Source organism: Globicephala melas, chromosome 9 (assembly GCF_963455315.2).
Source record: "Globicephala melas chromosome 9, mGloMel1.2, whole genome shotgun sequence".
Lineage (NCBI taxonomy): Eukaryota > Metazoa > Chordata > Mammalia > Artiodactyla > Delphinidae > Globicephala > Globicephala melas.
In genome coordinates, this window is record NC_083322.1 from 53,642,788 (window position 1) to 53,660,924 (window position 18,137).

General features: G+C 34.3%; 1 protein-coding gene across 3 annotated transcripts in view; it reads left to right on the top strand.

The window, feature by feature from the left end:
* CFAP69 (cilia and flagella associated protein 69) overlaps positions 1–18,137 on the top strand; it is a 69,759-nt gene that overhangs the window by 33,401 nt on the left and 18,221 nt on the right. For 2 of the 3 annotated variants that reach the window (XM_030857346.2, XM_060304555.1), the window contains exons 10-15: positions 1,351–1,399; positions 1,496–1,617; positions 3,864–4,080; positions 6,665–6,829; positions 9,680–9,798; positions 11,589–11,707. In XM_030857346.2, coding sequence (XP_030713206.1) covers positions 1,351–1,399; positions 1,496–1,617; positions 3,864–4,080; positions 6,665–6,829; positions 9,680–9,798; positions 11,589–11,707 — 791 coding nt within the window. The remainder of the gene's footprint in view (positions 1–1,350; positions 1,400–1,495; positions 1,618–3,863; positions 4,081–6,664; positions 6,830–9,679; positions 9,799–11,588; positions 11,708–18,137) is intronic. The other variant, XM_060304556.1, reaches the window with a different exon arrangement.

Here is an 18,137-nt window from a genome sequence, read left to right on the forward strand (position 1 = left end):
AGACATCAACAGATGAATGGATAAAGAAGATGTGGTATATATATACAATGGAATACTACTCAGCCATAAAAAGAATGAAATAATGCCATTTGCAGCAACATGGATGGACCTAGAGATTATCATACTAAGTCACACAGAGAAAGACAAATACCATATGATATCACTTATATGTGGAATCTAAAAACAACACAAATGAACATATCTATGAAACAGAAACAGACTCACAGATATAGAGAACAGACTTGTGGTTGCCAAGGGGGAGGGGGTGGGGGAGGGAAGGATTGGGAGTTTGGGATGAGCAGATGCAAACTATTATATCTAGGATGGATAAACAGCAAGGTCCTACTGTATAGCACAGGGAACTATATTCAGTATCTTATGATAAACCATAATGGAAAAGAATATGAAAAAGAATATATGTATAACTGAATCACTTTGCTGTACAGCAGAAATTAACACAACATTGTAAATCAACTAGACTTCAATAAAATTTTTTAAAACACCAAACAGTCAAGGAATTTATACTGTGCAAATGGGGAAAACGTCCTACATAGCTTCCTAGTCAAGGTTGTAATGTGTAGATGGGCCTATGTTTCTGTGGAAGCCCCTGGTCAGTCAATAAATTCTCATTAGCATCCTTGCAAACATTCAGGTGAATTCCATGAATGTGAGTCAATAGGAATAACATCTTCTCATTTTAAAGAAACCATATGGATCTTAAGGTAGTAGGAATATATAGTTGCCAACTCAAAAGCCCAAGGTTTGTCCCTATAAATTCTCCCTAATGTCCGAAGTCCAACTAGGATATCTCTGTCAGGAATGAGTTGCCTCACGCTGAAATGTTTTCTGGTCATTCTTCAGGGCTTTTCATGTTAAGTAGGAATTGTTTGTTGTCTCTTGACCAAACCTTTGACATATTTGAGAGTGGTTGGGGTCAGGGTGGGGAGCCAGGGGGTGTTTAAGAAGAAAAGCTGTTGAAAATAACTGTTTTCTTCCCTTCTTTCGTCCCTTGAAGGTATAGATAATGAATTACATAAGTTACTTCTAGCAGTACGTTTTGGGTTCTTACCAAATTTTAAACAGTATCTTGTAAAATATTCATAGAATAATGTAATATATTTTTTAGAACCTACAGAAGTAAGTTTAATATTAAATAAATTACAAGTTTATCTGGCTATATGCTTTTATTTTCTTTCTTTCGTCCCTTATTATTAGTGCTTTATGAACTCAGATGAATGACAAGGAGAGTCTGATAAAAAAATACCTATATATTAAGTAAATATGGGCATCTGTAACTTAATTTCCATATAATTAATTCATCCTTCTGTTTATTTTGTGTATTTATATTAGGAGTGTGGCTTTACCAGGGATTTGATATTATTTGCAACATTTAATGAAGGTAAAAACCATAAAACTTTCAACTTATAATCATCTTAATGAGTCATACATCATTTCAGCTTTTATTTTACTCTGCCTTTTTTTTCCCCTCTCACAGTTAAAAGCCAAAATCCTTTGGTGAAAGGTCTTAAGTTTTCTAATTCCTATGAAGATTTTGAGTTGAAGAAATTGCTATTCAATATAATTGTGACCTTTTGTAAAGATTTATCTACTATACAGGTAAAAAGTAATCAAAATAAAAATTAAAATTATCTCACTTTGTAGTATCACTTTTTAAAAGCCACGGCTGCAAATCTTTCATCAGCCCATATATTTACCATAGAAGGTAACAAACTCGTATTCACTGGAATTTCACTTTTTCAAAATTCTTATCTATTAATGAACAGTGAATTTACCTAAATTTAAACCACATAAACCAAGGAAAAGCAGGAAAACCGTGGAGATTTATTTATATATTTAGAGCTCCTGAATAAGAGAACATAAACTGAAAGAAAATCCATATAGGCCCACCCAGCCTAATAGTCTATCTTTGATCATAGTAATGAGGGATGATTTTAATGCTGGAGGAAATTGCTCATCTCTATGCTGCCCATCTAAAACTGTATGAACCTGCTTTTTCTCCACACAAATCAACCTCCTTATGTACATATTTTTATTACCCATGAATTATCTTAATACTTTATATCCTACATAAAGCATGGTGTAATTTGAAGAGCACTGGAAATGAATTTCACTTCTGTCTTATCGCCTACTAGCTGTATGGCCTTGGCAAAGTCACCTAAACTTTCTGAGGCTCAGTTCCTCCTTCTGTTGTGAGACTGAGATAAAGGCTTTGTAAACTATAAAGCAACAGAAACAAATATACTACTTACTAACAATTCCATTAGTTTAGTTATTACTGCATTAATTGAAATTTCATTTTAGTCTTAAAACTCTTTCAAGTTCCAAGGGAGGATTCATTCTATCAATTCATTAGTGATAATATAAATGTGGTATAATATGGTGGTTAAGGCTTTAGTCAGGTGGAATCCAGTGCTGTCGCTTTCTAGCAATGTGATCTTAAATACATAGTTTAGAGTCTCTAAATTCCAGTTATCTCAACTTCAAAGTGGGGAAAACACCTATCTCATGGAATTATTATGAGGATTAAAAGAGCTAAAAACAATTTTTTTTGGTAATGCCACTTTGAAGCATATACTAAAAAATGCTCAGAAAAAAACTGTCTTTACAGTTATAACTTTATTATTCATATAAAAAATGTACACTCCATAGAAGCTAAATGTATTTTCTGAAATGCAATATAGAAAATCATTCAATAGAATATGGTTTATTATTATAGTGACGTACTATATAACTATTAAAATGACAGATACAAAGATAAGAAAAGTTACACTATAGTTTATAAACCAATTTTATTTGACAACAAAGTCAAATGGCACAAAGACTGATAAGCTTCTTAAAGCACTATGTAAGCAATGGAATCAACTAATTTTTTTTCTGTCATATGTTTGTGTTTGTGGCTCAGTAATGGTAGTGATAATGAATATGTGTACTGTTATATGCAGTTCACAGAGTATTTCAAAAAAATTATCCACTTACTACTTACAGCAGTGCTAGAACTAATTGTTATTCTTGTTTTCTCAGTTCTAAATCTTGTGCTCTTTCCATGTGGAATAGTAGAAAATTTAGAAAAATTCATAGATTTATTGTGAAAAAATCTTTGTAGAATAATGCCAGATGAAAAGAAAATTGAATAGAATATAGCACATGGTGTGTTACTATCTTGTGAACCATAAATATATATCAATCAGAATCAGCTATAATATTAACTTGATTGTCATATTATAATAGCTTTGCATTTTTGTTTTATTTTTATTGACATCATGGATTCAGTACAGTTTTAAAATTCTTGGCGTGTAATTAACTATGGCTTGTGACCTGACTGGTATTCACTGGATAGAGTATTTGTATAAGTTCTGTTGCCTATGCTTAAAAATAGCCATAGTCTATTATCATAACTTCAGACAAAATTGACTTCTTAAAGTATATATACAATTGAGTCTCTGAAATGTTTCCTTTAAGAAACAAAAGTAAGGAAGACAGAAATAACCACCAGTTTATTTGCTCTAAATTTTCGACTCCTGTGGTTTTATCGTAAGCGGGAGGTAAACTGCATATATAAGCAGCATAGATTAAAAAAACTAATACTTATTTTATATTATTGTCAGCCATAGAGTGTATATCTCAGAAAGGGGGATCATAGTGAACTGTTGTTATTAGTGAGTTTGGTTTTGGGTTTTTTTAATTTCTGGTACTTAACATAGCTTGGAATCTTTAGGAAGAAAGTATTTTGAAATGATCATCAATAACACATCAAATTGGAAATCTTTTATTAAATTTTCTTATATTAAATAAAATTGTTTTAATTATGTTTCTAACATAGTACTTTTTGCCCTTTCTCATAGCTATTAATTGATGGCAAAGTTATTTTGGCTTTGTTTACCTATGTTAAAAAGCCTGAGAAACATAAAATAGTTGAATGGTCTGCAGCACAGTATGAAGAATTACAACTGCACGCAATTGCCACTTTGTCATCAGTGGCTCCTTTTTTAATAGACGAGTACATGTTGTATCAGGGAAATGCTCACGTCCTTGCATTTTTAGAATGGTGTGACAGTGAAGGTAAGTGGCCTTTCAGATTCCTGTCAAAATTCTAATCTACATATTTCAACTGAATGGTGGTGTAGAAAAAGAAATACAATTAAAAGGAGAACTAGTAGATCTGGCCTTCTGTGATCTTAATGTATTTAAATGGTGTTTTAAGGAAAAAAGCCTGAGATTTCATTTATAGTCAGACATTAGTAAATGTTAGCATAGTTGATGCATACCTTTCAGTAAAATTAATCATTCATATAAACTGATTTAAATTTTTATATTATTAGGCCCATCCAATAATTATACTGTCCTGTAATATTTTAATTAATCATTCAACAAATATTTATTGAATGCCTACTAGTAACCATATATTGTTTTAGCTACTAACGAAACATTTATGTTCAAAATAAATGAAGTCCATACCTTCATGGAGCTTCAGATTTAGATCTCTAACCACATGTAGTCTGCCAAGTTAGCAGAGCCCCAATTTGTATGAATATTTCATTTCAATTCTCATAATTCTTAGAAGGGAAATAAGAAATACATTCTTTTTTTAAAAAAAATTATAAGTAAGATACTGTATTCTTCTCTGGTAGTAACTTTGCTCTGGAAATAATTTTGTATGGTACATTTTCATTAGATCAAGAATAGCACTCATCCATGAGGAAGAAAAAATTATAGCTTATTTTTATTCTCTAGTTTTTAATATGCTGAATTACTAAATTTAGTCATGTTAAATTACTGTGCATTAAATAAAACAATTTTCCTGTCTCTCCTTTATATTATTTATGTTTACAGAAGTCTATAAGGCAAAAAAAAAGGAAATGCTGCCTAACAAGAAGTCTGATAGCTAACAGTTATTGAGTACCTACTATGTGATAGGCCTTAACCCCCTCAGCAGTATTAAACCATTTAGGCCTCACAACAAATCTAGGAGTTATAGGTTCTATTATTAGCCCTGTTGGTCAGTGAGAAGAACTCAAGAGAAGTTAAATAACTTGTTCCTTGCCACATAGTAAGTGATTTAATGCAGGCAGTCTAGCTCCAGAATCCACATTTCTAAACCTATACATACTACTGAGAACAGTATTTTGAACTTTTTTTTTTTTAGCATTAAACAAAAAGCTACTTCTAAAAGAACCTTTCAAAGAAAGCATATTATAACGAAGAAAGAGAACTTGCCTTGTTATTTATCAAGACTGACCATAAAGCTATAGTAATTAAAATTGTATGGTACTTGACCAGGCATAGACCAGTGGAATGGAATATATGGGAGGTTGGCATCATCAGAGATGATATTGCCAATCAATGAGAGAAGGTTGGTTCTCGGGCAGTTGGCCCTCCGTGTGAAAAAATAAAAATTAGATCCTTTCAACTTGTTTAAAAAAGTCAATTGCAAAATGAATTAAAGCCCTAAATGCAAAAAGTTAAACTGTAAAAATCTTAGAAGAAAACATGGGAAATTATCTTTATGATAACAGGGTAGAAACAGACTTTTTAAATACAGAAGAGCTTAACTATAAAAAAGATTATTAAAGATTATTAAATGTATTAAGTACTGTAAAACAGAAATATCTGTATTACAAAATCTGAATAAGATAATCTATAAATTGAGGGAAGACATTTACTCACCACTCTGACTGATAAACGATTAGAATTCAGGTTCATAAAGAACTCCTACATATCAAAAAGAAAATAACTCAGTAGAGAAGTAGGCAAACAATAGAGATTGCCAAGAAAATTCTTCAAAATTTTTGGAGAAAATTTCAAATTTTCAAAAAAAATTAAAAGACACTCAACCCCACTGGTAATCAGAGAAATGTAATCACTCTGCAAATTAAGATAACAATGAACTACCATTTCACATTTAATAGATTGGGAAAAAATCTATTTCTTATACATTGTATCCATATAACCACTTTGGGGAACAATTTGGCAACTTTAATAAAATTCCATGTGGGTATATGATTCTGGTGTCACAGGTGAAACACTTCTCAGTGGGAACAAGAGGACATGAACTAGAATGTTCATTGTAGCAGTTTGTACTAGTGAATGGATAAACTTATTTATAAACTGGATGTAGAAAGCAGTTAAAACTGAGTGACCTAGATCTACTTGTAACAATGTGAATAATTTCAAAAATACAACGTTGAGGGCTTCCCTGGTGGCGCAGTGGTTGAGAGTCCGCCTGCCGATACAGGAGACACGGGTTCGTGCCCTGGTCCAGGAAGATCCCACATGCCGCAGAGCGGCTAGGCCCGTGAGCCATGGCCGCTGAGCCTGCGCGTCCGGAGCCTATGCTCCGTAGCGGGAGAGGCCGCAACAGTGAGAGGCCCGCGTACAGCAAAAAAAAAAAAAAAAAAAAACAACGTTGAGTAACAGAAACAACTTACAGAAGATACATACAATAATGATACATTTGAGTAAAATTTGAAAACATATTTCTGTACTGGAAATAGAAAGAGGAGGGGGATGGAATCATATTTACTTCTCTAAAAAAAAAAACCCTAAAGTATGACAAAATTTTAACATCTCTTTAAACTTATATAGATATAAAAGATGTCTAATCTAAATTTCTTGATGTAAAGTAACTATTAATATTTCTCTACAGATTCCTTCTTTAGTCATGGGAACAGTTTTCATGGTACAGGTGGCCGTGGAAACAAGTTTGCCCAGATGCGTTACAGTTTAAGACTCTTGAGAGCCATGGTCTACCTTGAGCATGAGACCATACACAAGGATCTTTGTGAAAAGAGAGCAATTCAGCAACTGATAGGTAAAAACGTAACATGTTTGTGTCCTGATGAAAGTAGAATGTTTATAAATTAGAACTTTTGTTTGAAATGTTTTTCTACACATTTATTTTGTCCTATATCTGACAAACTCCTGAATATTTTCTTGATTTTTGTTTCATACTGTTGCTATAAATTAGTTTGTCTTTACTGAAACATCATGATCACTTATCCTTTAAACATTTGTTTACTTAATTCAGATACTGTTTCATTTAGGATTATCTTTATCTTTTTTTTTTTTAATGGGCTAGTGTTATATTTCACTATTCTAGGAGTAAGATCACCACTTTTTGGCCAGGCCTTTTGGAGTCATTTTAAAAGAGGATAACATTACATTTTCCAGTGCATTTGACATTACCAGAACACTGGTACACTGGTGTATACAGAAATGTACATACGTTTTCTGATATCAGGATATCCTTAATTTTCAGCTTAAAGAGTTGACTGTGCTAAGTCACTTTATCTCCAACATACATACATGCGAGCTCAGTGTAAAATTCAGAACCCCTAAGCAAAAGCTTTCTACCTTTTGTTATTTAAAAAATAAATAGTTCTCTGGCCCTAATCTTTCCTGACTTTGAGAAGTAAGAGCTATATTTGTCATATCCATGTTCAGTGACTGCCTTATGAGAAGGTGATATCATTTGCTGGATGTCAATTAATTACAAATGCTTACTCAAAAACTCTTCTACCTGTTCAGTGCCTGCTCTTCCATCATTAGTGGATTGGGGTGGTGCCCTCTAATAATAATACTAGTAAGCAAAATGAGGATACTGAAAAGGGGGCTAGGCAAAAACATTCACTTTCTTGATGAGTTTACTGGGGGATGACCAAACCTGAAAGTAGATTTTATCACTTCTGTGCACATTTCATGATACAGAACTCAGTGTGAAGGCCCCAGCCTAAATGGATGAATACAATTTTCCATATATCCAAGAAGAAGTCTTAATCTTACCTGGGTAGCAAGTGGGGAAGGGAAAGCAAATAGCAAGGGTTCTTTTCTTCTCAGGACCTTTCCCTTTAACTTGAAAGAAGCTGATCTTTATTATGTGAGTTCCTAGGGGCAGGAACCTTCTCTTACAGAGTCTAACAGAGGCTCTATAGTAGAAATAAGCTCAACAAATAGTAATTGCACTGTAAATGTAAATGTTTATACACCTGTTGTGTAGGCACTGGTGTCATAAACATGTATAGAACAGAACTCTCAGGACCTTGCCTTAATGAAAACAAAAGGAAAGATGTATGTCATAGAAAGATAGCATGCATTACCCTGCACTGTTAGTAAGGCACCTAGTGAGTAATACAGCGAGTAAATGCCACAGGGTAGTTTTCAATGCTGGGCAATCTTAACAAGAATCTTTATGAGTTAGGGTGTGAGGGTAAGGCTGGTTTCAAGAGGAAAGAGAGAGAGAGAGAGAGAGAGAGAGAGAGAGAGATGGTCTTTCAAGCAAGGGGACAGCATAAACAGAGACATGAAGCCAAAATATACATGATGATGTGTTCAGAGCTAGCTTAAGTGGAGTCAAAGTTTTATGAAGACAAATAATATGAGATAAAGTTAATTGTCTAGTCAGAGGCCAAGCTAGAAAGAGTTTTGAATGGCATACCATAATAGAGTTTGAACTTCATTCGCTTTAAGCATGGGGAGCTATTAGTGGTTTGGATTAGGAAAGTTATATGTGCAATGCTATTTTAGAAAGAGGAAATCTGAAAAATATATCCAATGGTTAGAATAAAGCAAGGAGAAGGTAAATGTAGGGAGTTAAAGGATACCGAAATATTAAGAAAATAATTCAGTATTAACATAACATTTATTACAGACAACAGGGAAAGTGACATCCCTGTACACAGGTAGGAAGAAGAGGAGATAATCTAGAAAGGAGAAGCAGATGCAAGGCCAGCCAGGTTGGATTCCTAGAAGGTGTCCTAATAAGGGAGCATATGCCCTCTGTCCATGGCATGCCTCTGCCCTGGTCTCCAGCATGCTCACCTAGCCTTCCTAGCCTCTGATCCTTCACCTGCTGTAATTCATCCTAACAGGACCAAGAATTGTCCCTTCAGAGCCAACAGTGGAAATAGGCTGTGATTTCCATGGCCCTTTTACTTTGAAACATAGCTCCACACCTTCCTGCTAATGCCAGTGATCCCTTAGTAACTGAGGAAAAATGACTTTTGTTCATTATACAAAGCTTAAAGGAAAAGTCCTTTTTTGAGGCAAAATTTTATTGTGAATGACATTCCATCAGTGTAAATGGCTATTTTCAAGTCTTTTAAAATTTTGATTGGAAGGAGAGCTTTTAAAGAACATGGGAATATTGCTACCTAAGTTGTTGAAGATGCCTTCGAGTGGACATAAGGAGACGATGCAGAAAGAAGTAACAGGAATAGAAAACGTACTTAGGGATGTCTTCCACCTTTGCCTAAGATTGACCCTGTTAACCACAAGGGCAAGAAGAGATGAGGCAAGCTATGATCAGGCATTTTGGTCATATATTTGCAAAGGCACACATCTTTGCCTCATGAAACTGCATATTTTCAAACAGTTTTGTTTGCTTGGTGAAGTATCAGGTTGTTAAGGGCTTCTTTTAATGACATGCCATTAATTATGTACTAGAAATTCTATATATATGGGGCTACTGATTGTACTGAGACCCCAACGAATCCATTTATCATCTTCTGTCTACAGCTTCTAGGAAACCATACAATGAAAATAGCCCTTTTAAAAGTAGTTTTTCTAGTTGAAATTTTATAAGAAAGAATTTCAGAACAGTAATTGATCAAAATAAAAATACAATGTTCAATAACTTTACATTCTTTAACATTTTTCAAATCAGGAATCTTTAAAAATATAATAAGCAAGTATAATGATAAGGAAGAGGCCATTCTTTTGGAAATTCAATCTGATATTTTACTTATTTTATCTGGTCTTTGTGAACATCATATTCCTAGGAAGGTATGTATGCCTGTGAATCAAAGTTTTGTTTAGATCTCTCAATCACATAACACTATGAACTTTTCCTTAGTAAATGTCCATAAATATTGGTGTTTTTTTAATCTTACGACGATTTAATATTCTTTTTTAAGAGTATAATTACATACAGTAAAGTATATAGATCTTAAGTATATAGTTTGATAGGTTTTGACAAATATATACATCCATTTAACCAATATCACAATTAAAATATAGAATTTTTTTTTTTTTTTTCGGTACGCGGGCCTCTCACTGTTGTGGCCTCTCCCGTTGTGGAGCACAGGCTCCAGACGCACAGGCTCAGGGGCCATGGCTTATGGGCCTAGCCACTCTGCGGCATGTGGGATCTTCCTGGACCGGGGCACGAACCTGTGTCCCCTGCATCGGCAGGCGGACTCTCAACCACTGCGCCACCAGGGAAGCCCTAAATATAGAATATTTTTATCTCCCTGTAAAATTCTTTCATGCCTCTTAGCAGCCATGCCCCCACTTGCCTACAGGCAACCACTTTTCTGATTTCTATTCCCATAAATTAGTTTTGCCTATTTTTTTAACTTTATATGAATGGAATCACATAATTATTTACTCTATTAGTTCTGGTTTCTATCAGCCAGCACCATATTTCTGAAATATATCCATGTTGTTGCATGTATCAATAATTCATTCCTTTTTATTGCTGAATAGTATTGTATGAATACAACAAAATTTGTTTCTCTATTCCCTTATTGATAAACACTTAGGTTGATTCCATTTGGGACTACTATGTTTAAAACTTTAATTAACATTCTTGTACTAGTCTTTTTGTGGACATAATGCTTTCATTTCTCTTGGATAAATACCTAGGAGTGCAACTAATGGATCATAAGGTAGGTGTATGTTTTGAAGAAACTGGCAAATAGTTTTCCAGAGAGGCTGTACCATTATAAATGATGTTTTGGGTTTGAATTCGGTTCATACCTAAAATTAAAAGTTAGAAAAAGAGCTTAATTCCCTTTGATCTTTTTAATGCCATAGCAAACTCTAAGTCTCAGAGATTAATAACTTAAATAGCAAGACAGAGATTTGGAAAGATAAAAATTAAAAATTATGAAGGTTTCAATAGAGCAATTTGAGGGAGAGGCAAAAAGAACAGTAAACACATACTTAGCTCCAAGCTTTCGTAGAACTTCTTATATTCTATCACCCTGTGCCTGTGTTCTTCTGGAAAATACTCATAGTCTTGCTTACTGGGAACCAGAACTGAACGACAAGACAATAGGAAATGTACTTGGTAACAGACAAATATTAATTGGTGAAAGCATCACATAAATTATTAAAGGTTTTAACTGCTATTTATAAATTTATTTCTCTCTTGGGAACATTGGAAAATCTTCCATGATAGAATTTTAACCCCTTAAATTAGTTGTTGCTATCTAGTACTCATCTGACATGATGTTAGATTACATTCATTACAATGTGGAAGAAAACCATGGGATAAGTCTTATGGTTTACTTTTTTTTTAAAGAAAGAGAAAGGGAAAAAAATATAAAGGGGCATTAAGCTGGCATGTTGACTGATATCCTCTCTAAAATGACTAGCTTTACAGTAATTTGTCTTAAATTCCTGAGAACAAGTGAGTACAAATTTAAAAAAGAAAAATTGTATTACAGTACTACTTTCCTAAAAATGTTGTTGTATTTTTCTGGTAGAAAAACTTTTAGGGGACAGGATGCAATGGGAAAGGAAAGGATTATTTATTTATTTCAAGAAATACTTTTAAATAAATCTCTTAGGAAATTTTTGGAACTGAAGGAGTGGATATAATTCTTCATGTAATGAAAACAGACCCCAAGAAGTTACAGAGTGGATTAGGCTATAATGTACTTCTTTTTAGTACATTGGACAGCATTTGGTGAGTATTACTGTACCCATGTTAGATAGAATCACAGTAAAAGAAAATTACCTCTTTTGGTAGCTATGTATGCCAATTTTCTTCCCTCAAAACTACAGCAGAAAGATAAGCCTTTTTCTTTTCAGTAGTCCAGAAATGACACTATCCTTTGGAAAGTAGTCTTGTCCATCACTCAAATATAAAACCATTCTTGTATCTAAACTTAAATCTTTGTTTTTTGTGATTTGAATGTGTTCCATTTTGCCCTGGCCTGGGAAAACACAAGCATCTACTATTACTCATACACTATTCTTATTCTTGAAGACTGCTGAATTCCTCACTCATCTTATCTTAAAAAGTTGAAAACCAGTTGATTAGGTATTTCCTAATCAATATTGTTTCCCAAACATTTTAGCATTCCAAAGGGCAAATATATATATATATACTACTTTTCTTAACATTAATTTATGAAATTTTGTCTTTGGGAAAATTAGTTGAGTTTCCTACATCATTAACACTTAACACATTTCTTCTGTTTGGGTAGAATTCATGAGAGCCACACTACAACACATTAGTTTAAAAACAAAAAAAAAAAACCCCTCATGACTATAGACCAAATGGGCCTAACAGATGTATGTAGAACATTCTACCAATAACAGCAGAAAACACATTTTTTTAATCACTGTGATATTGTGATTTATAATTTTAAAATATGTATTTGGTTCATTTCTAGGACAGAGCTCCTAAAATTCTTCTAATTTCTTAATTAATAAGAGCAATGGGAACATCTTTTGTTACAATATTTGCTCTTTTATCCCCAGTTCCTATAATAGTTTCAGAGTAATAAAGATGAAAGTAGTATCTTTTGTTATTCATAACAAGCCCCTTTCAACTACATCTGAGTTTATGTTAATGAGGTGATTTTTGGAAAGCCCCTAGATAACCACAGGATGGGAGCCTGGTTGCCAGGGGAGCTAACTATATGGTTAATTAAAGGGTTGTAACTTTCAGCTCCACCCTCAACCTCCAGGGAGGGGAGAGAGGCTGAAAATTGAGTTTAACCATCAATGGCCACTGATTTCATCAATTACACCTACATAATGAAGCCTCCATAAAAATCCTAAACTATGTGATTGAGAGAGCTTCCAGGTTGGTGAACACTTGGAGGTGCTGAGAGAGGGCATGGAAGCTCCATGCCCCTTCCCCATATACCTTGCCCTGATCATCTCTTCCATCGGGCTGTTCCCAAGTTGGATCATTTTATAATAAACTAGTAATCTAGTAAGTAAACTATTTTCCTGAGATCTGAGCTACTCTATAGCTGTTTTATCAGAAGCACAGGTGACAACCTGGACTGGAATTTAAGGTTGGGGAAGGAAAGCAGCACAGTCTTGTGGGACTGAACCCTTAACCTGTGAGATCTGATGCTAACCTAGGTAGATAGTTTCTGAATTGAACTGAATTGTTAGGACACCCAGTTAATGTCCACTGCGAATTGAAGAATTGGTTTGTGTAGGAAAAACCTACACATTTGGTGGCCCTAAGTGAAGTATTGAGTAGTTTTGAGAGGAGACACAGAGTTTTTTTTCTTTTTTTTTACAAACACAAATGGAGCATTCTCTAGGGTAAATCACATGTAAGGTCATAAAACAAGTCTTGAGAAATTTAAGAAGACTGAAATCATTCCTTTCTGACCACAACTGAATACAACTAGAAATCAATAACAAACGGAAACCAGAAAAACTCACAAATGCATGGAAATCAAACAACACAGTCTTGAACAACCATTGGGTCAAAGACAAAAATAAAAGGGAAATTAGAAAATTTCTCAAGAAAAACTAAAATGAAAACACAGCATACCTAAACTTACGTGATACAGCAAAAGCAGCACTAAGAGGGAAGTTTATAGTGAAAAATCCCTATGTTTAAAAAGAGTCAAACATCCTAACTTTACACCTTAATGAACTATAAAACAGAACAAACCAAGCCCAAAGTTATCAGAACAAAGGAAATGATAACAATTACAGCAGAAATAAATGAAATAGAGAATAGAAAAACTCAACAAAACCAAGAGTTGCTTCTCTGAAGAGATAAAACTGTTTTGAAAATTGAAAAAACTTTAGCTAAACTAAGAGAAAAAGAGAGAAGACTGAAATAAAATTATAAATGAAAGAGAAGACATCACAACAGATAACACAGAAGTAAAAAAGATCATAAGGGACCGTTATAAACCATCTGCCAACAAATTGGAGAACATAGAAGAAATGGATAAATTCCTAGAAATATACAATGTACTGACACTGAATCAAGAGGAAATAAAAAGCCTGAACAGATCAATAACAATAAGGAGATTGAATCAGTAATCAAGAACCTCCCAGCCAAAAAAGCCCATGTCCAGAGAGCTTCACATGTGATTTTTACCAAAAATTTTAAGAAGAATTATTCTGAAAGGTAGGAGAATAGGGAACACTTCTGAACTCATTTTATGAGGCCAGCATCACCATAATACCAAAGCCAGACAAAGACATCGTAAAAAAGAACTGGGAGTTCCTTGGTAGTCCAGAGGTTAGGACTCGGCACTTTCACTGCCATGGGCCTGGGTTCGATCCCTGGTCAGGGAACTAAGATCCTGCAAGCCATGCAGTGTGGCCAAAAAAAAGAGAGAGAACTACAGACCAATATCCCTGATGAACATGGAAGCAAAAATCCTCTAGAAAATATTAGTAAACTGAATTCAACAGCACATTAAAAGGATTACACACCATGACCAAGTGGAATTTATCCCTGGAAAGCAAGAATAGTTCTATATATGCATATTAGTCAATGTGATATACCACATTAATGTGGTATATCACAAAAGGACAAAAATCACATAATTATCTCAATGTATATAGAAAAAGCATTTGACAGAATTCAACACCCTTTCATGATAAAAACTCTCAATAAATTAGGTGGAGAAGGAATTTACCTCAACACAATAAAGGCTGTATGTGAAAAGGCCACAGCTAATATCACACTGAATGGTGAAAAGCTGAAAGCTTTTTCTCTAAGATCTGTATAAGGCAAGGATGCCCACTCTCACCACTTCTACTCAATATAGTACTATAAGTCCTACCCAGAGCAGTTAGGCAAGAAAAAATAAATAAATAAAAGGCATCCAAATCAGAAAGAAAAATGTAAAATTATCTCTGCAGATGACATGATCTTATACGTAAAAAACACTAAAGACTCCACCAAAAAACTGTTAGAACTAATAAATGAATTCAGTAAATTTGTAGGATACAAAATTAACATATAAAAATCAGTTGCATTTCTATACACCAATAATGAACTACTCCAAAAAAAGGAAATTAGGAAAATAATCACATTTGCAACTTCTAAGAATAAAATACTTAAAAATAAACTTAACCAAGGGGTGAAAGACATAGTGGTACAGCCACTGTGGAAAACAGTATGGAGGTTCCTCAGAAAATGAAAGATAGAACTACCATATGATCCAGTAATCTCATTTCTGGGTATATATCCAGAAGAATTAAAATCAGGATCTTGAAGAGATCTTATGTTCACTGCAGCATTATTCACAATAGCAAAGATACAGAAACCACCCAAATGTCCATCAACAGATGAATGAATAAAGAAAATGTGGTATATGCATACAATGGAATATTACTCAGCTTTAAAAGAGAAGGAAATCCTACCATTTGCAAGAACATGGATGGACCTAGAAGACATTATGCTAAGTGAAATAAGTCATTCACAGAAGGATATCTCTTATACATAATTTCTCTTATAAAAGGCATCTAAGGGCTTCCTTGGTGGTGCAGTGGTTGAGAGTCCGCCTGCTGATGCAGGGGACACGGGTTCGTGCCCCGTCCAGGAAGATCCCACATGCCACGGAGCAGCTGGGCCCGTGAGCCATGGCCACTGAGCCTGCGCGTCCGGAGCCTGTGCTCTGCAACAGGAGAGGCCACAACAGTGAGAGGCCCGCGTACCGCCAAAAAAAAAAAAAAAAGCATCTAAAATAGTCAAAATTGTAGAAGTAGATAACAGTATGTAGACAGTGGAATGATGGAGTGAGGGAGGCATGAGGTGTTATCGTTCACCAGGTATAATGTTATAGTCATACAAGATTAGTAAATACCAGAGATCTGCAGTACAACACTGCCCATAGATCTGCTCTATAATATAGCGGCTATAATTAAGGTAAGGTATTGTGTGTACTTAAACATTTGTTAAGTGCATGGATCTAGTATGTTCAGTGGTCTTACTACTAAAAAAAAAAAAAAAAAAAAAAATACCACAAAGGGATACAAGGAAACTTTTAGAGGTGATGAATATTTTTATTACCTGGATTGTGGTGATAGTAACACAAGTATATACATATGTGCAAACTCACCAAATTATATATAATAATTATATGCAGATTAAAAAATTCCAGTTATACTTCAGTAAACATGGGGTGGGGGGAAACTCTGATGAATATTACTTTCCATAAGATGAAGTAACTAGATGTATCCCCTGCAAATTCTCTGTTTATTTAGAGAGCTAGAATACTCAGCTCTCTTCCAGATACACATAAACAATGGGGCTAATCAAATATCTAGTTTCTTTTTTACTGCAGAGAAGAGAGGGATATAGTGATAAAATGATAACCTGATCTTAGGTTTCAATAGCAAAGTCTTATTGACCAAAGTGCTGTATTAAGCATAGTAAAAAATTTAGAGATGAATATTAATGAGTACCATCCTTACTATCTACCAGTACATTGGGATTCAGTGGTTACTGCAGAAAATGACTTGATGTTTTATCCCTTTTTTATTTAATACCTCACAGTTATACTAAGATAAAGATAAATAATTTTATTTATCTGTGTCTTTTATTACAGCACAACTCAAATCCCTTTGGCTAAGAGATAAGTAATAAGTCCAATGTTTAATTAGTAACACTGGGCATCGGATCTTTTTCCTTTTCTTAGGAACTTAACTGAGGAGTTCTTGTCTATTCATCTGCATCATGAAAGGACTTTACATTTTATCGAACACTTTTACTTCTATTGAGATATCATATAGTATTTCTCCTTTATTCTGTTAATGTGGTCCATCACATTGTATGCCTTGAATAAGTCTGATCTGGTTATGGTGTATTATTTCTTTTTCTATGTTGTTGGATTCAATTAGCTAATGTTTTTAGATTTTTTTTTTTTGGGTACCATGTAATGTGAGTTTAATTTTCCTTTTTATTGATGTTCCACGGATGGTTTTGGTATTTAGTTTATTTTGACCTCTGAAAACAGGAAATATTTTTTCTAGAAAGAGTTTGTGTAAGATTGTTTTCATATCTTTCTTAAATAATTTGTGGAATTCACCAATTAAGTCATCTGTGCCTGGAGTTCTCTTTGTAGAAAGATTCTGAAGTATAGATTTCATTTCTTTAATATGTGTGTGTCTATTAAGGTTTTCTAGCATAGGCTCTGATGTCTTTTCCTAGGCACTCATTTATTTTGTCTGAAATTTCATATTTACTCTCATAAGGCTATTTGTAATATCCTCTTAGGATTTTTAATGTCTGTAGGATACCAAGTGATGCTTTCTTTTCCTTTCTTGGTATTAATCATTTCTGCCTTCTCCTTCTGGCTTTTTTCTTGATGGGTTTCACCAGGAGTTGATCAATATTATTAGTCTTTTTTTTTGGTACGCGGGCCTCTCACTGCTGTGGCCTCTCCCGTTGCGAAGCACAGGCTCCAGACGCGCAGGCTCAGCGGCCATGGCTCACGGGCCTAGCTGCTCCGCGGCATGTGGGATCTTCCCGGACCAGGGCACGAACCCATGTGCCCTGCATCGGCAGGCGGACTCTCAACCACTGCACCGCCAGGGAAGCCCTATTAGTCTTTTTAAAGAATCAATTTGTGTGCATTATTATTTCTATTTTATTTTGTTTTATATTTAATTAATTTCTGTAGGTTTTTTTCTTTCATTCAATTTCACCTTTTCTATTTCTTTTGTTTTTCTGGAATTTAATTTTATTTATTTTTTTATACAGCAGTTCTTATTAGTCATCCGTTTTATACACCTCAGTGTATACATGTCAATCCCAATCTCCCAATTCATCACACCACCACCCCCATGCCCCTGCCGCTGTCCCCCCTTAGTATCCATACGTTTGTTCTCTACATCTGTGTTTCCATTTCTGTCCTGCAAACTGGTTCATCTGTACCATTTTTCTAGGTTCAACATATATGTGTTAATAAATCATATTTGTTTTTCTCTTTCTGACTTACTGCACTCTGTATGACAGTCTCTAGATCCATCCATGTCTCTACAAATGACTCAACTTCGTTCCTTTTTATGGCTGAGTAATATTCCATTGTCAATATTTACCACAGCTTCTTTATCCATTTGTCTGTCGATGGGCATTTAGGTTCCTTCCATGATCTGGCTATTGTAAATAGTGC